Source organism: Rhinatrema bivittatum, chromosome 14 (assembly GCF_901001135.1).
Source record: "Rhinatrema bivittatum chromosome 14, aRhiBiv1.1, whole genome shotgun sequence".
Classification (NCBI taxonomy): Eukaryota; Metazoa; Chordata; class Amphibia; order Gymnophiona; family Rhinatrematidae; genus Rhinatrema; species Rhinatrema bivittatum.
In genome coordinates, this window is record NC_042628.1 from 6226565 (window position 1) to 6249057 (window position 22493).

A 22493-nucleotide genomic window follows, 5' to 3' on the forward strand; every position below is an offset into this window, starting at 1 on the left:
GATGGAGTTTGTTCTCTTGGAAGGAGACGTGCCATGAGGAAGGGAGCCAAGACCTGTCTCTAAAACGTCAGAAGAAGCCGACTGACGCCCTACAGAGACTGCACCTGCAAAGGAGCAGCAGGACATGGCACGAGCAGAGATTCACGTGCAGGGAATTTCCAGCCTGGCAAGGCTCTCTGTGCGCACCAGGCAGTAAGACTGTCCCGGGCTCCTGAAATCAATGCTAACCACTGGGCACACCCCTGCAAGGAGCAGCAAGACCTACTTTCCCAGTGTCCTGGACCCAGTTCCTACTGCTAAATTCTCCCTGGCCTGGTGTCCTGAAGTCATCCCTCACTACTTGTCCTCTTTCAATGCTGGGCTCTGGATAGGTAAAAATGATCCCCTTCAGTGTCCCACAACACTCACTGTGCAACTGTCATAGCAATGTCGAAAATACAGAATGCCAACCTAACAGCATTTATATTCTGCCTTTCGAAAAGAAGAGGGGAGGTGCAGCTACTGAAGGGAGTGCACAGTGTAGGATGCAAGATATTTACCCTCTATGCTCAGCGCTGTCATGTTCTCAAGGGCACTGCCAATAGGTTGCCATTACTTTTTTTGTTGTTGGTTTTTTTTTTGGTTTTTTTTTTTACTGAATTTGAAATTACAGGTCAATAAATGTTTTGGGGATGGAATGGCTCCTTTATGAGGAAAGGCTAAAGCGGTGGGATATGATAGATCTCTATAAAATCATGAGACGACTAGAACAGGTAAATGTGACTCAGTTATTTACTATTTCAAATAATACAAGGATTGTGAGGCATTCCATGAAGTTAACAAGTAGCACATTTAAAACAAATCTGAGATAATTCTATTTTACTCACTGCACAATTAAGCTCTAGAATTCATTGTCAGAGGATGTGGTTAAGGCAGTAAGCTTAACTGGGATTTAAAAAGGTTTAGATAACTTCCTGGAGAAGTCCATAAACTGCTATTAATCAAATTGACTTAGGGAAACAGGATGCTGGGCTTAATGGACCCTTGGTCTGACCCAGTATGGCCCGTTCTTATGGGTGAAACCCAAGAACTGGTACAGCCAGAAGAGGTTGATCTCAGTCAGATGGAACTTCATGCTATCCTCATGTGTCTGTGGAGCTACAATGCAGGAAATGAACCCAAGGGAAATCTCAGCTCCCTCCTCCCAACTACACTGCTGATCCAGATTCTGACTCCTGCACCTCTTATCCATCTACACAGGAGCCAACCTTTCAAAATGATTGGGGATGCTAAACAACACAAAGGCGTTTGCTCATTATTGGGGAGCCCACAGATTGTCCACATGTGATCAGATCCAACTCAAAGCGTCCCTGGATCCAATGTATATGTAGGGACTTTCATTTTCATTTTTTTATTGTCCTTTATTTTTCCCGAGAATTTATCAGGGTTTATTATGACAAGAACAAAAATAGGAGAAAATCAGTTAGAAAAAAATGACTCATCATTTTGCCGGTAGATATCGGAGTTTATTTTGGTGGCCAGAAGCAAGGACCATAAATCAATATTAAGTAGGTTCTCCCATCCATCCACTCAGTGGGTTCCCCATTTCCGTCTCCATCTCTGCCTAGCATGTTCCTCTCTCCCCATCTCCAGCCAAGAATCTCCCTCGTTCCCTGCCCTCACTGCACTGCAACAGCCTTCACCCTCACCAGTGGTGGCTCCAAACAACTTTATCTTGTCCATTAAACATTATACAATATTATAAAAGGGTGGTAAAAGCTGCAGTGCCCTCCCGGAGTAGGTGGTGAAGACAAAAATGATGGAATTCAAACAGGTTTGGGACAAACGCAGAGGATCCCTAGCGGCAAGAGGATGGAACTGAAGCACTGAGGTCGCCTGTCATAATCTTACTGCGTGAGGATAACCTACATGGAACGGCAGTTACAACCCAAAGAAAGATAATAAGAGGATAACCTGCACAGATCGGAAGTTAAAACCCTAAACACCTTGCTGGGCAGACTGGATGGGCCATTTTGATCTTTATCTGCTGTCATTTACTCTAATACTATGCACCTAGGTGGTTGCATCATAGCCTCCCTGACTTGGCTCATTTAGGTTGAAATGTTGGTGGTCTGGATGGTGAGATGAGAGGGAAGTGAATCCATAATCACTTTTAAAGTCCTCTCCCCACCTCCCAATACACACTCATGCAACAGACCTCCGAGCTGAGTCTGACTCTAATAATGTAACATAGTAATGACGGCAGAAAAGGACCAAAGGGTCTATCCAGTCTACCCAGCCAGTTTCTTATGGTGGTATCTGCCGTTTCTCTTAAGTGTAGCAACTGCCGCTCCACGCAGTTATTCCCAAGCCTTATGATACTGCAACATTTTTACTGGGTGATGAGCCTTCTTGAAAATTCAGATAGTGCTGATGTGTTTTGCTTATGGACCTGGCCTTAGAAGCAGTCCAGTGCTTTTCCCCCTTATGTCTGCGAATCAGCACCCCAGATCGTACAAGCCAGGGCCCGTCATCTGAATCCAATTCCTCTTCCACCCACTGCTGTCAAAGCGGAGAGTGATGTTGTAGTTGTGTCAAAAACATCAAGGCTTTTTGGTTAAGGATAGTAATCCCTTGCCTTCTGTTAAGGGGAGTAATTGCTGTCCGTGCAGGTTATCCCCAGGCTTATCAGTTCTCTAGACCTTCATTGGTTGTTGTCTGGATCCAAGTCCCCTTTTCCCCTCTGCCACTGAAGCACAGAGTAATTTTGCAGATGCATCAAAAGTATTAAGCTTTATTGGTTAAGGGTAGTAACCGCCATACCTGCAAGTTACCCCATGCACCCTTCTCCTCATTTCCATGCTCTTCTCTTTAGGGATCCACAGTGTTTATCCCATGCTCCTTTGAATTCTTTGACTGTTTTCGTCTTCACCTCCTCCTCCTGAAGGGCATTCCAGACATCTACCACCTTCTCCGTGAAGAAATATTTTCTGGTGTTCGTTCTGAGCCATTCCCCCTGGAGTTTCATTTCATGACCCGTAGTTCTACTGATTTCTTTCCAACGGAAAAGGTTTAAGGTTCATGCATCATTAAAACCTTTCAATATCCTATTTCTCCTGTGCCTCCTCTCTTCCAGGATTTGTAGCAGTATATGCCTATTCTAGACTATGACACTTACTGTGGACTCCGAGGTGTCATGTCACAAACCTACTGAGCTGTGCGACTAGTGTCAAAATCCAACCCAGACCGCCTGTGCACTCCCCCAAGGCAAAGTATGAGGAAAGAATCTGAAGGAATCCAAAGCTTGCTCAAGTCACATGAAAAGCTGCTGAAAGTGCAGTGTGACTCTCCTGCCTAAGGCCATCTTGCCTTCGCTTCACTCCATGGCTGAGTAGATCACAGACAGAACATACAACCAACACAGGGGCGGTTGCTGCTGTTAGAGACACGGCATGGACATGGAATAAAACATTTACAAGTTTCAGAGAGATGTTGGATAAACCTAGACTTTACCAAAAGACTCAATGTCATCTGCAGAAACAGAAGGGATGCATCAGAAGAGAGATCACCAGTAGGAAAAGAAAAGTAACATTAAGCTTGTAAAAGCAGAGGGTTGAGAATGCTCCTTGAGCACTATGTTCAGTTTTGGAGGCTGTACCTTAGTTAAAGGCATTGAGAGGATGAAAGCACTTCAGAAAAGAGCTACCAAAACGATACACAAATCCTACCCAAAGAGGCTTAGGACACTCAAAATGTCTTCACTTGAGAAATACTGTGCTTATAGTATGACACCCTCGTACAACGAAACACTGGATTTTCTTGTCTATTTTACAGATCTTCACTGTTCTCTTTCTATGGCCCAACATTTTTTGTTACTATTAATCTTTGCCGCAGGCACACGAAGAGAAAGACACCTCAGCCTAAGTAATGTAGATTACAAAATCAGGATACAACTTTTGTAATCTAAATCATGCAGAACCCTCTTATTCTGGTAGGAGTTTTCCTGTACAACATGAGAAGCTTTCCTACAGTTTCTGTTCTGGGATCAAACTGTCTGTCAAGCTAAGCTAATGGGATCCAAAGTCCATGTGCAATCTTTCCTTACAGAGACACAGATTATGACAGCACATAAAGACCAATCTAGTCTGCCCATTTTCCTTTCCAGTTGCCTTATCTGCATGATCTCATACATCCCCCTCCTCCACTTGCCCTATTTCCCACTTTCCCCTTTTCTCTTTCTCCTCCTCCAAACCCACCCTTCCCTCTTCCCCTCAACTCTTTCCCCCCACCCCTTACTTATCCAATCATCTCTCTTCCCGAGCATCTTAACCTTCATTCCTCTTGATAATATATCTCTAACCCTCCGTCAGTATTGCTCCCATGAGCTATTACTTCTCCCTGTCTATCTACTGATGTAATTATAAATATGATAAAGTTATCTATGTTTTTTAACAATTCTGAAATATTTAGACCTTTAACTTACCTATATATATATTATATATATTCATTATAACTTTAACTCTGTTTAAACTGTTCACCTGATTTTTCAATGTATGCGTTGTTATAAATGTAAATCGGAGTGAAGGCCTCTACCAATACTTCGGTATATAAAAGACATATAAATAAATAAATAAATAAATCTTAGGCAGACGCCCCTGGTTATCCCCGGCCTTCTTGAATTTGGTTCATGTTTCTGTCTTTACCACTTCCCCCTAGAAGGCCATATCAACTAGCATCCACCACCCTTTCTGTAAAGAAATATTTCTAATGTTACTCCTGAGTCCAGCCCATTTTTGCCTTGTGCCTGATCTTTTGCTCTACAACTTCTCTTCCATGGAAAAATCCTTTGAGTTATTTGAATGTCTCTGTCAAATCCCTCCTATTTCTCTAGGATATACATATTTAGGTCCTGAAGTCTCATAGGGCATTTGGTGTGGACTCTGCCCTCTGTTGCTAGCCCTGCTCTGGACTGATTCTACTCTTGATAGCCTTTTGTAGTTGAGGCCTCCAACACTGGCGTATTTTGGTTACCCTGTATATCAAATCTGGATGAGGAGCTGCATGGTCTAGGGGGTGGGTCCTAATGATTAAAGTCCCTGAATAAGCCATTTCTGTCTCTCAATGGCAGGCCCAAGGCAGGCCTCTCACAGAGCTTCACCTGGTTTCTTAATCCCTTAAGAAGTTAGTAGCGATCAGTTACACCTTCCTGCAAATTGCTCCTTGTAGTTCAAGCTCCTTCCCTATAATTTTGCAAGGGTGGAAGAAACTCGTGATTTACCTGCCATGACAATGTCTCCAAATGCAAAAACATCTCAATTAAATGGATCGACATTCATCCAAAAGGGGGGAAAAAATGAGGATAATTTCTTTGAAGGTAATGTAAATATTAATACCCGGAATTAAAGCAGGAAGAGTCCAAGAAATCAAAGCAACACGGCCCTAGCTGGTAAAGTCCTGTCCCCCGGTAGTGCCCTTAACCCAGCAAAACTCTGATCCTATCCACTGCCCAATATTATCCTCCCTACCACACATATCCAGAGCCCCCCCATCTGCTGTGGTAACAGATTGCATCGCTTCACATAAAATATCCAGGATTTAAAACAGAGGAATTGTTGTGTGCATGTCCTGGTTTGATGTTCTCTTATTCCTTTCTCCATCTGTTTTTCTTTTCTGCCTGTTCTTTTGCACCTTCCCCTTTCTTCTCCTCTCACTAGGGCCCATCGTTTTTCCTCCTATCCTTGTCTGTTTCCCCCTCTTCCTTATTTGATCTCGTCTGCATGTCTTCCTCTTGCTAGTCTCTTATCTCCCCGATCCAGTCTCCTGTCTTTCCTCTCATGCAGCCTCATAACCCAATCTCTCATCCCTCCCACACTCTCCCTGCTGTATTAAATACTCTGTCCCAAAGGGTTTAGATGCTTCTTGGAGTTGTGAGCTCTCTGAGGAAACCATGATGGCAGGTAATTCTTTAATGTATAAAAGTACAGAATGAGTAATATTGTGAGAGCTCCAACTGAGAATTATACATCATATGGGTTTTTTTTTCTTCCTATTGAGCCTTTAGGGCTGGGTTGACAGATTCTGCACATTGTCGAAAATGTCAGGATGCTAATCTTTAAATTTATTAAGGATTTGTCAATCACTTATGCAATGCGAGCTCTAAGCAATAAACAGCTAAATATACACATAATAGAGATAAAAATGACTTACATGATAATGTACAAACATGTCATACAAAATGTTTAAAATAAATACGCATAATATAATGCATTAAAAATTCAGAAATAAAATGGCTAAAAAAATTAAAAACATATAAAATGAAGACTAAAATTATTATAACAGAGAAATAAAATCAAAAGTAAGCCTGCCTGAATAAATGTTTTAGACCTGTTTTAAACGCTTTAAACTTTCGTCCTGATGTAATTCCTGTGGCAATGAGTTTCAAAAAGAGGGGCCTGTGATTGAGAAGGCACATTCCCGAGGGAACATCCAGAAAACCCCTCTGAGAAGATCTTAAGTTATGAGTGGGTTGGTGCATCTCGACAAAGAATTAGCCCACGGTGCTGCATTTGACTAGAGTAATTTAAATAGCATTACAGCAATTTTGTACAAAATACAATGGGAAATAGGAAGTCAGTGTAAATCAATTAAAACTGCGGTAATATGTTTGTTTTGTTTTTTTTCAGCAATTAGACGTGCAGCAGCATTGATTAATAATTGTAAAGGTCTCAGGGCAGAAGCAGGTAAACCAAGGTAAACAGAATTACAAAAATCAGTCAAAGCAAGAATGGATGCTTGAACAACAGTGCGGAAATCTAGTGCATCTAAAAACTGTTTTAAACCGCAAAGGATGCGAAGTTTATAAAAACCAAAGTGAATAACTGATTTGATATGAGACTGAAAAGATAACTTGGAATCAATTCAAATGCCAAGACTTTTAAAAAATGAAGTAATGGGAAAAGTGGATTTATCAATTTGGATTTCCTTGGGGTATGATATGGAACAATCTCTTTGAATTAGAATAAACTGATTTTGTCCAAGTTGAGAGAAAGTTTATCAAAAGAAAGTCATTTCCAAATAGCGCTGAGACAAATACTTCTAAGACCTTCTGTAGCTTGAACCTGAACAATAAATTTTAAAACCATCACACAGACTCGAAAGAATGTTATGAATTGGGGCTAAATATATATTAAAAAGAAGTGATGTTTAAGAAGCCCAAGCACAGACTTGATTATCCAAAGATACTTGAAAGTGACAATTGGATAAAAAGGACTCAAACTACTTTGAGCAGCAACTCGAGACGCCACATTCTTGTAAATGGAATAAGAGCATATTCTGACTGATTGTACTGAACCCACTGTCCATCCCACGTCTAAAAGAGACAACATGAGTAACTCCGAACTCAAAGGTCTTCTAAACCCATGCTGATGTAGGTTTAGAATCTGATTATCATCAACAGAATTAGCTTTGATACCAGAAGGGAAGATGATCCTAGTTCTTCAAATTCCACATTTAGCCATGGAAACAAAACCCAAATGCTTGCTTATTGCACTGTTGATGGGAATGTTCTGGGATACTATATGACTATTATTACTCCTGTGATACTACTACAGTTCTATTGATGCCTCTTGTGTGTTGTAGGGATTCCTTTAGATATAAGGCCCATTCTTATTTTTTCTTAAATTCTATCTAGTGCTTAAACAATGCACATTATCTAAATAACTAGACCCAGCGATTCCAGATATCACCTTTTGGAAAGCAGATCTTATAGAATTATTAGGTTTAGAACAAACTTATTGTTCTAGGTTTTCCCACAGCACGTAAAATGTTTTTTAAATCTGGGGTGCGCATATTCATACTCTACCACCGGCTATGCAATCCAGGTTCAAATTCTCATAAGTAGTTTCCAGTATATTTCTCTCTCCACCTTCATGGGAATGTTCACTCTGCGATATACAATCTGTAGGGAGTGAGGGCCATTGTCAGCTATGGGATGGAGTTGAGTCTGAGTGAGATGGAGCTGGGTTTTATAATTGTCAGATATTGATCTATTGTACATTGATGTTATTTGAAAATTCAATAAAGATATTATAAAAAAAAAAAAAAGTGCACATTTAACAGAAGAACTTGCAGGATTGATTTGGTATTTTGACAACTGCAGAGCAGCTCCTGTCCCTGCCACACACCACGTCATGGGTTCACTCTGAAAGGAGAGATAGGCCCTCACTCCCTACGACCCACTTCTAACCAGTTCCAGTTTCTGAAGGAATTCAGCATCTATCTGTGAATATCTCACTTTTTCACTGTGTATTTATAAACACAGATACCTTTTTGTTTTCAAAATGCCAAATTGCCTCCAAGCCAGAAAACCCAAATTGATTATTTTTTTTTTTTTTAATATAAAAAAATAAAACAAACCCCAGAAAACTTCTCTCCTGCTTTCAAAGAACACTTGCTCTTATTTTGCAGGAAGAGATTAATTTTTGTATCAAAGTACTGAGCTTGCAAATTCAATTTGCCATAACTAAGTGCAGGGAAAGCCAACCTATTGTGATTGCTAGATAATACCCCGGCACTGGTAACTCGGCAGCAACTGAACAGATAGACAATGAAGAGCTCACCCCATAATCTCTTCTGCTGCTTCTCTAGACAAGGAGTCCATGTTACTCAGAGGGGCTCATAAGCTCATAGACATAAGCCCTTGGAGGTGGGGCATGGCTCGGGGAAGATGATCCTAGTTCTCTGAATTCCACATTTAGGTGTGGAAACAAAACCCAAATCACAATTCTAAAAAAAAAAAAAATTAATCAGAAAGACAAAAAAAAATGAAGAGTAAAACATTTGGAGGCTGAAACATGACGCAATTGGGGAACCTGTATTGTGCAACTGTGCCGAGAAGAGAGACTGCCCCAGGCTGAACAGTCAGCCTCAGCAATCCTAGACACTGCTTTACGCAAACCCAGAAGACAGGATTTCAAAATCTTAGTTTTATGCATGAGGTAATGATTGGACCTAAAATGCACCTCCCTTGAATAAGCAAACTGACTCCAGCACCAAGGCTCCTGAAATTGTGACAAAATGTTCTTGCCTTCCATTTTAGATGTGTTTTATATCCTGGAGGAGAATCTGGAGTGTTTGTAGGACATGAATGGAGCCATGTGCTAGGAACATTTATATGTAAGGTTTAAGAAATTTTGTGTTACTGGATTCATTTTAGGTTCTGTAATGTATGCTAGTCTTAGGTTTTACAATGTATGCTAGTTTTTAACTGTTTTTATCTGTTGTGAACCGTTTCGATGGACTCTGAGCGACGGTATACAAAAAAATGTTAAATAAATAAAATAAATAAATTGTCTGCTGAACAGACAAGATTGCAGCTGTGGTGTTCCAGGCTGATGAATGATTCTGTAGCCTGTGGTTCTCGCTACAACCCTTTCTGCTTGCTGCCACGCAGCCTTGGCATATATGGCCCTGTAGTTGACTGGTCAGGGAGGGAATGAGTATGTATGGGACTTCACCAATGATGGTATAACCTGTGACAATGAACCATAAACTACATGACAGCTTCTGAGCACCCAGTGATGGAGAGAACATGACAAAGCTCTGTCTGAGATACAACACAAAGCAGAGTCAGTCAGGGCTTCGGTTCACCTTTGTCTGGAATCTTTTTCACTTTCAATAAAATAGTGTGGCTACTGTGTTTACAGGTAGAAATAAAAAGTCAAGTGGTAAGAGAGACCTTTTTACTGGACTAATTTAACACTTTCATGACGAGCTGTCAAGATTCTGCCCTGTTCATCAGGTCGGAGCAGGTTGTTATTGAAGTGATTTTGTTATTATTTTTACATAGAAAGCCCAGACTGGGCTGCTGGGTAACCAGGACATTCAAAGCCTGACAACAGAGAACTGTGGAGAAGCAAAACACAAGAAATACATTTAATGAGCCAAAGAGAACCCCCAAAACATTGAATGTGGGTGATACTGAGACAAAAAGTAGTCAGCAAGCGACTCTGAAGAGCAGTTCCCTGACCTGATGAAGGGAGTGCAGTTCTCCCAAATCTCTTAAATTAGTCCAATAAAAGTCTCACCTACATTTTCATGTTCAGAAAATCTCCCACATTAAGAGAGTAGAGTGGAAGGAAGGGGCTTCTTAATCCTGTCCTTGTTCCTATGAATGCTTTACATTTAGATACACGATTTCATAATTTGGAGGCCTGGATTGAGCAGAACCTACAAAGGACACATTGCTCCCCCTGCTGACCTAGTCCTGAACAGAATCAGGCGTTCCTGGCCTATGAAATGGGAAGATATTCTGAGTATTCAGAGCTCAATAAGAGTCAGACAACAGCCTGTAAAGGAGGAGGGAAAAGCTTGGGGTTTGTTTGGTTTTTCCACTTTTTGCATTTGCTGAACAATTTTTGCTTCATCTCTGCTGGGAATATCTAATGGCAAAGCCACATCCAGTCGGACCTCATCAAGGTCTGACTGGAACTGCCCACCTCAAACAGGCTGATGCAATTCTGGTTTTGTCCTGTTGAATGCATGGAGACAGAGTCCTCCTTTTCCTAGGGAAAGCAGAGCAGGATCCAGCTTTTTGGGCTGGCCTGGATGAAGTGGCCGCCCTTGCCTGTTTCTTATGTTGATCATATTACCCCTGCCTCAAACGGTTACACTGGCTTACCTATCACATCCCGGATCATGTACAAGACTCTCACTCTCATTCACAAGTCACTTCACAACCAAAATATGCCCTGGTTCCGAGAGTACCTCTTGTTTCGCACCCCTGCCAGACCCACCGGAAAGCAATACCTGGCGACAATACACACACCTTCACCAAAACTCACTAAACTTATGTCCGCCAAAGCCCGTGCACTTTCAATAGCAGGGCCCGCTCTATAGAGGAACGCGCCCTCTAATCTCCACCAAGGATCATGCCCCACGAAATTTAAACAGAACCTTAAGACCTGGCTATTCAAACAGGCTTACACTTGAACTACCTTAGCCTATCCACACTGCAAGTCACCCATTTCTACCTTCCCCCCTGACCTTTCCTCTCACACCCTCCCCCCCCCCCCCCCCCTTGGCAGACCCGCTCACTGCCCCTACCCCTCCCTCGCTGCCCCTCGAATCCTCCCCATCCACAGGAGTTCTCTACTCTGTTTACAGACCCAAATTATCACGTCTTCCCAATCGTATATACTTAAATATATATATATAAATGATCTTATCTCCCCACATGTAAATTAGTCTTCACCAAAGCTGTTGCCTGTAATTATCCGACACCAAAGCTATTCCCTGTTTCCTCCTGTATTTAGCTGACATAAATGATGTACTTGGAATGTAAAGTCATGGGCACTTTTGCGCCCTTCAGGGCAGACTGTCTCTAACATATCTTCTCATTAGGTTTTTAAATCCATCTTCTCTAGTTCCTCTATCTGAATTTATCCATACGCACCTCTTAGTGATTCTCTGCTATTGTTAACAGTTACTCAAGTCATTCTCTTGCCTGTTAAATTATGTTACTAATGCCTACGCTTCTATTGTAAATTACGTTTCCAAGGATTATGCTTCTAATGTAAATAGGTACTCAGGTCACTCTCTTGCCTGTTAAATAATCTTCTCTGTACATGGTTACCCCATTTTGCTCTGATATCTCTTAATTTTATACTCCAGTTCCTAGTTTATTGTAAAGCCATGTTTGCTGTATTTTGCTATGTGTAAACCAATGAGATGTTCACGACTGTTGGTATATAAAAATACTTAAATAAAAAATAAATAATACAATTTGTATCATAAAGTAAACAGGAAACATGTTGCATACTTTAGGAGAAACAATATTAAGTAAAGCTTTCTAATACAATAGAATAATTTTTACCTAAGTAGCAACCAATTCTCAAATAATAAACCAGTAAGAGGCAAACTTTCAAGGAGAATATAGGAAATGAATATTAGTTCAAGGCATTTACCTGAAATTAAAGAGCAGAATAATTACTTTATTCCCCTGAAAATACGGTATGCTCTGGGGAGCTATGAGTATCTATATAAAGCTTTAATTGCTCTGGGGAAAAAAATATAAACGTATCTGCATCCTTTTTAATTACGCATTTACACGGATATCTAAGGACAAAAGTTGCACCGAGAGAAATCACATTTTGTCTCATGCTCAGAAAGCCTTTCCGTCTTTCCTGAGTTATTTTGGAAACATCAGGGAACATACGAACCTTACTACCATGAAACAGCGTGTTTAAATTTTTGAAATACGCTACCATAAGCCTACTAACATCTTGTTCAACTATAAGTGATACATGCAATGTGGAAAAATCAATTATCTCAATAGCCGAAGATTCTAAAAAGTTTGTCAGATTTTGAAAATCCATAGAAGGGACTGCCTGTTCGTTTAAACGATTCTGACCCAAAAGGAAATAAACTTTATTTATCAATGTATTTATCAATTGTATTAGAAAAGTCATAAATAAAGAAAAAAAATAAATAAATACAGGGGAAAAAAAATAAATAAAAAATAAAAAATAAATAAGTAAAGATCATCATTTCTTCCTGAGACATGAGAGTGGAGACTGACTCCATTGCCCTTTTCCTTCTGTTTGTCCTCTTCAAAGAAAAACATAGCTGGATTCCAAGCTGGGACCTCACACCTAAAACAAACACTGCACATTACACACAAAGGCATCATACAGGAAGCGTATCAGGAGAACAACTTACTGAGATTTTGGTGAAAACAGAAAGCAACAGCGAGAGGGCGGATAGGTACATCTGGATTCTCTCCCCTCCAAATCTCCTCTGCAGGTATTCTGGCATGGTGATTATCTGAGAAAGGAATACACACATAGATGCTTTCACTGGGGAATGGGTCTGGTGTAGTAACCGTGAGGGACACATTCACATGCTATCACTGGAGAACGGGGTCTGGTGTAGTAACTGGGAAGGACACACTCACATGCTATCACTGGAGAACGGGGTCTGGTGTAGTAACTGGGAAGGACACACTCACATGCTATCACTGGAGAACGGGGAATGGTATAGTAACTGGGAAGGACACACTCACATGCTTTCACTGGGGAATGGGTCTGGTGTAGTAACCGTGAGGGACACATTCACATGCTATCACTGGAGAACGGGGTCTGGTGTAGTAACTGGGAAGGACACACTCACATGCTATCACTGGAGAACAGGGTCTGGTATAGTAACTGGGAAGGACACACTCACATGCTATCACTGGAGAACGGGGTCTGGTGTAGTAACTGGGAAGGACACACTCACATGCTGTCACTGGAGAACGGGGAATGGTATAGTAACTGGGAAGGACACACTCACATGCTATCACTGGAGAACGGGGAATGGTATAGTAACTGGGAAGGACACACTCACATGCTATCACTGGGGAACGGGGACTGGTATAGTAACTGTCACTGGGGAATGGATCTGGTCTCTGGTAACTTTCTGGGACACATATACACACACACTATAACTGGAGAGGTTTAGTGTAACTGTAACTGTAAACAGATTATAACTGGGCAATGGGTCTTGTGTGGGGGTTGAGGGACCTATATAAACCAGGTCCCATAGATGGCAGTCAGTACAAGAAAATTGTTTCTTACTTGCTAATTTTCGTTCCTGTAGTACCACAGATCAGTCCAGACTCCTGGGTTTTGCCTCCCCGCCAGCAGATGAAGACAGAGAAAGTTTTGCTGACACTGCCACATAACCTTGTGTGGACCCAAAAAGCAACAGGGTAGGCGATCCAGTAGAGCCATAAGGAAATAACAAAGTGGTGGATGCCACAAGAAGTCTCTCTCAAATTTTATTGATGGAGACGTAAAATATCATATGCAAGTGCCCGACTCTGGCCGAGTTTCGCCACCAACGGTGGCTGCCTCAGGGGCTACAAACAAACATGTAAAAAGATTTATAACAAATATATGTAAAAAGCATAAAATCATTAAAACACAAAAAATCAATAAAATATGAATTAGATAAATACTAAAAATACTAAAAACTCCTCATAAATTGCATATAAATAAAATGCATATAAATAATTGAAGTGACAGGAAAGTATGAAATGCAACAATTAGCAACAGCAATATGGACAGGACTATCTGCATAATTTAAAATTGGTAAGGTAATACCTTGTATATCAGAGAATCATTGGGATGATGGTCAAAGTGAATTCCAACGTGCACATATGTCTAAAAAATATATCAAAAAGTTCTCAACAAATTGCAACTCTGCGGTCATATATTATATCAACATTCTAAATGGTACTCAGCAACAGATTAAATTGAACCCCCATAAATTTGAAGTAAAAATAAATAAAATAAAAATTTTTTTTAAAAATAAAAATTTTTTTGTAAAAGTATAAATGAAATATGTGAATAAATAAATAAATAAATCGTGTGGATGACTAACTAAAAAGACCTCTAAAATCATTGAAAATGGTTTATCCTTGTTTTTTTAAACCTTTCGTGAGTAGAGACTGACCGTGCCAATTTCTAAAGAAGATGTAAGTGGATGTACAATTGACAGTCCTTTTGATTGATCTTTTCTGAAATTTTCACTAACACATTTTCATCATCTGTATCACAGTAATAGAGGTTCAATAAGTTAGATGCACTATCCAACCTTGAATGTCACACGGGTCAAAATGATTTTTTTTTAAATGATTTTAGAGGTCTTTTTAGTTAGTCATCCACATGATTTATTTATTTATTTATTCACATATTTCATTTATATATTTATACTTTTACAAAAAAAATTTTATTTTTAAAAAATTTTTTATTTTATTTATTTTTACTTCAAATTTATGGGGGTTCAATTTAATCTGTTGCTGAGTACATTTAGAATGTTGATATAATATATGACCGCAGAGTTGCAATTTGTTGAGAACTTTTTTGATATATTTTTTAGACATATGTGCACGTTGGAATTCACTTTGACCATCATCCCAATGATTCTCTGATATACAAGGCATTACCTTACCAATTTTAAATTATGCAGATAGTCCTGTCCATATTGATGTTGCTAATTGTTGCATTTCATACTTTCCTGTCACTTCAATTATTTATATGCATTTTATTTATATGCAATTTATGAGGAGTTTTTAGTATTTTTAGTATTTATCTAATTCATATTTTATTGATTTTTTGTGTTTTAATGATTTTATGCTTTTTACATATATTTATGTTATAAATCTTTTTACATGTTTGTTTGTAGCCCCTGAGGCAGCCACCGTTGGTGGCGAAACTCGGCCAGAGTCAGGCACTTGCATATGATATTTTACGTCTCCATCAATAAAATTTGAGAAAGACTTCTTGTGGCATCCACCACTTTGACATAACCTTGTGTGCCACATGCAGACCCTCAGTATTGACCTGTACCCAAGCCAAGATACCAATGAACATAACTGCAAGTAACATAATCACCTCCCCCTGAATGAGCAGTAAGAAGAGGAACCTTATAATGGAAAAAACCTTTCCACCTTAACAATGTGAGAAACCAAATTAAACTTGTGCCATTCTTCAGCCTATTTACAATAATAGATCAAGCTGACTCTCCAATTCTCCCCACATCAACTGGGCAGGTCTCTGGACTGATCTGTGGTACTACAGGAATGAAAATTAGCAGTAAGAACCAATGTTCCTTTACCTGTACATAACCAGATCGGTCCAGACTCCTGGGATGTACCCAAGCTTCCCTAATCAGGGTGGGGCTGCAAGAATCCCGCTCAAAGGACACTCTCACCAAAGCCCATGGCCTCCGGAGCCTGGACATCCAAACAATAATGTCTGGTGTGCAACAACTTCCAAGTAGCTGCCCTACAAATCTCTTGTGGTGATACCTGTTGACATTTGGTCCAAAACACCGCCTGTGATCAAGTAGAGTGAGCCCTTAAACCCTCAGAGATAGGACAACCTTGCAGATGTACGCCGAACCTATTGCTTCCTTCAACCACCACGCTATAGTGGATTTTGAAGTCCTTTAGCGGACCAGCAAATTCTAAAGCATAACCTTCTCTTATCACAAGACCCACTGGCCTGTTGTGATCTTGGCCCATGCCTCGTAAAAAAGAGTCAACCGACCCCCTATAGTTGGCACCGAGGAGTGGACCGGCCTCGCTTCATTGGGCGGACTTGGATCCACCAGCACTCTGGCTGGAACCATCTCTGTTCGGCTTTCAATGTCGAAAGGACTGGTTCCAGGACTGCTGTCTTCCAGTGCCTTGCCTCTGGGCTCCCCACAAAGCCCTATTCTGTTGAAACCGCCTATTCACCCTAAAGCAAGAACTTGTAGGAAAAGATCCGTTTCCCCCTTTCGGCTTATCCTCCAGCAATCTATGCTCTTTATTTTCACCTAGAATTTTCATGAGCTCTTCCAAGTCCTCACCAAAAAGCAATTTCCCTTTAAAAGGCAATGCTCCTGAGACTTGAACCAAACGTCCACCAACCAGTTGTCCCAGCCTTTCCACTGAATCCTGCCCACCTGGAGAAGGATCTGCCTCAGGAGGGTCCTCCACTGGAGGATCCCCCTCTTCTGAATTCTCTGAGACCTCATCTACCACGTCTGACTGTGTAGACCTACCAAGGACTCACCGAGTCCTTGTTACAGCGAAACTCTGGATCTCTTCCTGGGCCATGGGCCCACGGACCCTCTTGCCTGGAAACACGCTGCCCCACTGCTTTCCTGGCCAGGTGTGCCTCGTGCAGCAATAAATCAAAATCTGATGAAAAAATTGCAGGATCATCAGAATCCTTTTCTAGGAGGTCCTCATCATCCCCTGACTGAGTCCCCTGTGGAAGGAGAACCTCCTCCCATTCCCCCCCCCCCCCCCCCCCCCCCCGTGGCTTCCGAGCCTCTGCAAGAGATGACAAAATGGCCACCGTTTCTGCGCTAATCGGGAAGGGCCCCGCTGCTGCACCCGATTCACTTGCAAGCCTTTCAGGCTCTTGCTGCTTCCCTGACGCTGCTGCCGGCACTCCCGAGCTGTCCTCTCCCCCAAGAGAGGCAGCGGGAGCAGAAACTGGTCCGGGACAGCCATGTACGCACATCACACCGCACGCGGAGCATTTACTGCCGCGTGGCATGTTTGCAGCCTGCGCGACTGCGTGCGCCGGCAGCCACCCAGAGGGCTTCAGCGGGATAGACTGCCACGAGAGTTGCTGCAGCCGAGCCCCTGCAAGGCTGCCACCCCGGGACGACAGGCTCTGACATCAAAAAGAAAAAGGATTTTTTTTTTTTTTTAAGTTACCTCCCTTACAAATGAAGAAGGCAGCAGGCTCTGCAAGTCCACCTGGGGGAGAGGAAATTGGCTGCACCAGCTGTTTGCCCCCAGCGGTGAAAAGGTCAAGCTATATAAGGGTCCCCAACCCCCTGTTCGTCCACCTCAGTCCCGGGAGGGATGGCTCCACCAGGACCCGCCAACCTCCCGGGACGAAATCTTCCAACGGCCTTCTTTAAATCTAAATCTTTCTTTCAGTTTTTTTTAAACTAATTTCCAGACTGCAGGTTTTGCACATCTACCGTCTGCTGCAGACAGAGAAATACTGAGGGTCTGCAGGTGGCACACCAGGTTATGTGGCAGTGTCAGCAAAACTGTCTCTGTTTCCATCTCCTGGAAGGGAGGCAAAACCCAGGAGTCTTAGCCGATCTGGGTACGTACAGGGACCATGCATTAAAAGGGTTGGTCCTTAAACAGTGATACTGTCTAAAACATTACAAAAGAGAGTGGCAGCTTGTATATCCACTTACCCCTGAGGATATATACACGGGCACAAAGACCCAGGCCAAGGCCAGCAGAATGTAGGTAGCCTAGAAAAGAACAGCACAGCACTAAGTGGCAATGAATGGGAGCTGCTACTGAACTAGAGGGTTTCTAGAAATGGAAATGCACTCTGGAGGACCAGTGGTGACATGAAAAACTAAAGCAACTTACAGGATGCTGCGGATCGCTCGTTAGTAACACAAATCCCATATCTGAGACACATTCTGATATATGTGCTGACTTCCAAACTTCAATGGTGGGTATGGGAGGACGTATGAGGGTAATAAGAACATAAAAACCTAAGATATGCCCTACTGGGTCAGACCAAGGGTCTTATCAAGCCCAGCATCCTGTTTCCAACAGTGGCCAATCCGAGTCACAAGTACCTGGCAAGTTCCCAAATATTTAATGAATAGATCCCAAGCTACCAATCCTTATTGATTAATAGCAGTTTATGGAGTTCTGCTCTAGGAACTTATACAAACCTTTTTTAAACCCAGCTACACAAAATGCCGTAACCACATCCTGGGAACAAACAGAATATACAGCAGGGCAGTCTAGGATCTGGGACCGATGACTATTTATTTATTTATTTGTGTTTTTTCTTGACCGACCATCATCAGAGATATCATGCCGGTGTACATGTAACAGGGGGAAAACAAAGCACTAAGAGAGCAGTTACAAAAAAACAGGTTAAAGAAGAACTGGGAAGCGCAGAGGAAGGTGCACGTAGGAGCGATAGCTTAAGGCTAGAGAGCGGTATAGCAAACTTATATACATAGTATGTGTCCCAACATTAAAATGGGATGAAGGAGTGCAAACATCCAATAGCGCGTACAACGTGTGGACAGGAAGATATGTGGAGATAAGAGGGCCAAGGGCTGACAATTACCCGCTAAAATGGTGACGATTTATCACAGGAGCACACACTGCACTGATAACACTGAAAGGGCACTGATGTACCCATGGAGTGCACACAGCACTGATACCACTGAAAAAGCACTGATGTATCCATTGAGCACACACTGCAGTTAAACACTGAAAAAGCACTGATATACCCAAGGAGCACACACTACATCGATAACACTATAAATGTACCAATTTAGATAAAAAGGCCAGTGAAGCAAACCCAAGGAAAATACAAAAGTTTGCTTCACACAATTCTCTTTATATCAAGGAGAATATCTAAAAAAAATTCAAGTCAATGTCAGTATTTTGTGTCTTGAACAAGTTAACTCATTGAACCAGCTTTGCCCCGACGATGCTGTTAGCAAAACATGTGCACATCGGTGCATCCTTTTACTTCTTTACAAGCTGAAGTTCATTTACAACCTGCTCTCTTCTTGAGATGAGTGCAGTACTTTTAGGTCATACTATACCGAATGGAGTATTTTTGCTTAAAGAGAACTTGCATTGAGCATGCACATTAGAAAACAGATGTTTCCATTTAAACATTTTGTTGAAATAAGAGTCGAATTGTTCAAGACACAAAACAAGAGTTGAATTATTTAAGAAACCTTTGGCGTTATACTATCGCTTTTAGACGAATCACTTAAAAATGTAAAACAATTGGAAGGAGGGAGTTTTTGTGACCCATGATTGAAATATATTAATGAAAGGCAATATTACCTCCCTTACTTTCTGAAGTCTTTTCCTCTTTAGTTCATAATAATTTGAGGCCATGATATTGTCTTGAATTTTTTTGGTATTCTACTTGATAAAAAGAAAATTGTGTGAAGCACATACGATGCAGCTATAATACTGCTTATGGCATCCATCCTCCTGAGGCCTCAGCTGTGTCTCTCCAACATACCATGTTCATAGTGACCAGCTGAATCGCCCTGAGACTCCCTGCAGTGAAATCTGCCAGTCCACGTGCCCTGGCTGTGGCCTGTCCCAGGGTTGTGTCTGTTCACTGCAGGTTTCACTGCCTTTCTTGCTTAAGCAAAGCCATGCTTACATTCCACTCAAAGCCTGCAACAGCAATTCCTCCAGCGGCCCCTGTCCCTGCTAGTCCAATGAAGAGCCCTGATCCTTCACTGCTGGCAAAGAGAGAAGCTCCAATCTAGGAAAGCAATGGACAAGAGGATTAGTGCAGGAGGTGTCAGCTCAAGACACATAGCCCGCTGTGCTCTTGCTACAAAGCAGGGAAAATATGAGTCTGATTCTAGCTTTTTGTTTAGCTTCACATTGAAATGTTTTCATGGTTACAAACTTAACACTGGACTCAAACGACCATTGAAAATACAGTGAATTGATTATTATACAATTATAACCCCCTGTGGGTGCCTTGCTGTATTAAGGTCTGGGCATTTCTAGACACCTGGAGCCTGGGCTTCAGATGACCCAACGTCAGAAGTTATTTTACTTCCATAAAATTTGTAAAAGCTGAAAAAAATAAGAGTGCCTTCCATGGTGACAGCTTGCAGAGGGATTGCCATGTTAGTCTGCACTAGCAATATTAACACAGATGCGACAGGATGACTGCCACCTCTGTGTTCTTTTTCTTTTTTAAATAAAGAGGAACGATGTGACATAGCAAACAAAACACACAAAAAAAACCCAACAAAATTCTACCAAATTTCCATACATAGAATTTTTGGGCTTCTAAAATCTGGAAAGCCAGAAGGCTACTGAAAGAGCCAATTAAAGTGTATATAGATGTTATACATTGTATACATTATTATATAATTATTATACATTAGCTGTAGCAGCTTCCTCCCTCCTTCAGAGGTCCAGAACCTGATAGGACTGAAACCCTGGAACTCAGCAGATTTCTCTCCAGGCCTCACCTACCTGACCCCTGAGGCTCCCTGTGGCACTGCTAGAGCTTTTCTCACAGGTTTAAGAAGCGCGTACTCACCGGCCACCACGTCATGTTCCTGCCAGCCAGAAAGTAGCCGCTCAGTGTGTTTCTGCTCACCCTACACGAGGACTGAAAACGAAGCAGAAATGAGAAGCAGAGCCGCCGTGCTCTATCACTGCTGCAGATTAAGCAAACCCGCTCCTCAGTAGGCACCTAGCCTGGCCTCCCATCATAAACAGGAAGATATGACAAGGGTAAAGGAAATGTCATTATCTGAATGACATTTAGGAGAAGAAAAGGAACATAAATGTCAGGAGGATTTTTTTTTTTTGTGGCCAGTTAGGAATTTCTATCTTAATGAGGAGCCACTGGCATATCTGCTCTAATGAAAGAATTAATTTCAGCAGATCTGAAAGGAGGCACACAAGAAGAAACACTAGAAATATCCTCCAACAAGTGAATGGGCAAGAGTCTCCCACAGACTAAAGCTTGTGCTTCTGGCACATGTGCTCCTGGCACAGCACAGAGCAGAGATGGAGCAGAGATTTTCATGTTAAAACACATCAGCATTAATTTGGTTGAGTTTCTGCTCACTTTTACAGTTCTTGAATAACGAAGGCTGAGTGCTTCTAGAAAGCAGCTTATTCTAATAAATGTCATCCTTATTTATGAGTAAGGAGAAGGAAATCTTATTTCCTGATGTTGGACTGCAACGATGCTTGTAAAAATGATAAAGATCTGTGAAAAAGTGATATCCAAGAAATATGTTTATACAGGCTTGAAATGTTTGGTAGCGACCAGCCAAGGTAAATAATAATTAATTTGGCCTTTTTGCTGGGAGACAGGAAATGCAAGAAGCTCACTAGATCAGTACTTCTTTTTCCCCTCAGCATCCTGCTCCTGGTCTGACTGGGGGACAGGCTTCTGTGTCCCACTGCTCTTTGCACTGAAGATGTAAGGTGGTTTACTAGTAATGTTCCATCCAGCCACATATATAAAGGAATCTTTTCAGCGCAGCCACAGCCTGGGCTACTACTATGTATTATAATTGTTAAAGCACTACTAGAGGCAACACTCAGTTGAAAACAAGGCATTTGACTAAGGGCCTATCACCAAAAAACCCCAACTTTCCCTCATTCTCTACCTTGGAAATAATCATTATCAGCTAAGGTCTTTAATCCAACCTTCTTTGTCCAGAAAGTCATTGATTATTGTTTAACATGGGACCTTGCAATTCAGCGCTGAAAGGGACAGCTTGAGGGAGCACAGAGAAGCGTTCCTGCTCTGATCAGCTTCTTAAACCTCCTCATCATATGGAATATTCCCCATTATTACACTCATCTTTTATCAATCTAAAATTCTCATCCCTTATGTAGACATGAAAAATGTATCTATTTATTGAGGTCTCTTTGCCAAAATGTACAACAAAAATGAGAAAGATCTCAGGAAGCCAAAAGCATGGGAAACAAGCTTCAAATTATTCCCCAAGAGAGAAAAAAAGCAGAGGAATTATAATCACGTTCTTACCCATATTCCCACTGCCACATTCAACACGAAATATGCCACAATGACAATAATATCGGAGATGTTGAACGTCTGCGCGGGGTTGACATAAGCAGTTGTGGAATTGGCCTCCATAGTCCTCACAGCTCATCTCCCATACTAAGGCAGAGATTCCCACAGCAGCTCCTCACTGACTAGAGAAAACCAGTTAGCTGCGGAAATTGATCATTAAACCAGGTGGGCATGGCATTTTACTTCGAGGCATTCAGGTGGAGAGAAGTGCTTCAAAGTACAAAATGCAGCCTGCTAGGAAAGCTCCTATAGATGGCACTGCACATTTTTACTCTACAAACTCTGCTTTCAGGTCAGGCCATTGCTTCTGCAGGCTGCAAGGTGTATGGTTGGGTGAGCAACTAACACCATATTATACAAAGC

The 22493-nt window shown here is 41.6% G+C and overlaps 1 protein-coding gene across 4 annotated transcripts in view; it reads right to left on the bottom strand.

Moving 5' to 3' along the window:
- Positions 1-22246, bottom strand: part of SLC5A10 (solute carrier family 5 member 10) — a 118171-nt gene extending 95925 nt beyond the window's left edge. The window contains exons 1-5 of one of the 4 annotated variants that reach the window (XM_029576065.1): positions 22083-22245; positions 20613-20684; positions 19710-19814; positions 17737-17796; positions 12697-12801 (exon numbers count right to left, since the gene is read on the bottom strand). In XM_029576065.1, the coding sequence (XP_029431925.1) occupies positions 12697-12801; positions 17737-17796; positions 19710-19814; positions 20613-20684; positions 22083-22193 (453 nt within the window). In that variant the 5' untranslated portion in view covers positions 22194-22245. Of the gene's footprint in view, positions 1-12696; positions 12802-17736; positions 17797-19709; positions 19815-20612; positions 20685-22082 lie in introns of all 4 variants that reach the window. The other 3 variants (XM_029576067.1, XM_029576066.1, XM_029576068.1) reach the window with 3 other exon arrangements.
- Positions 22247-22493: the final 247 nt, after the last annotated feature.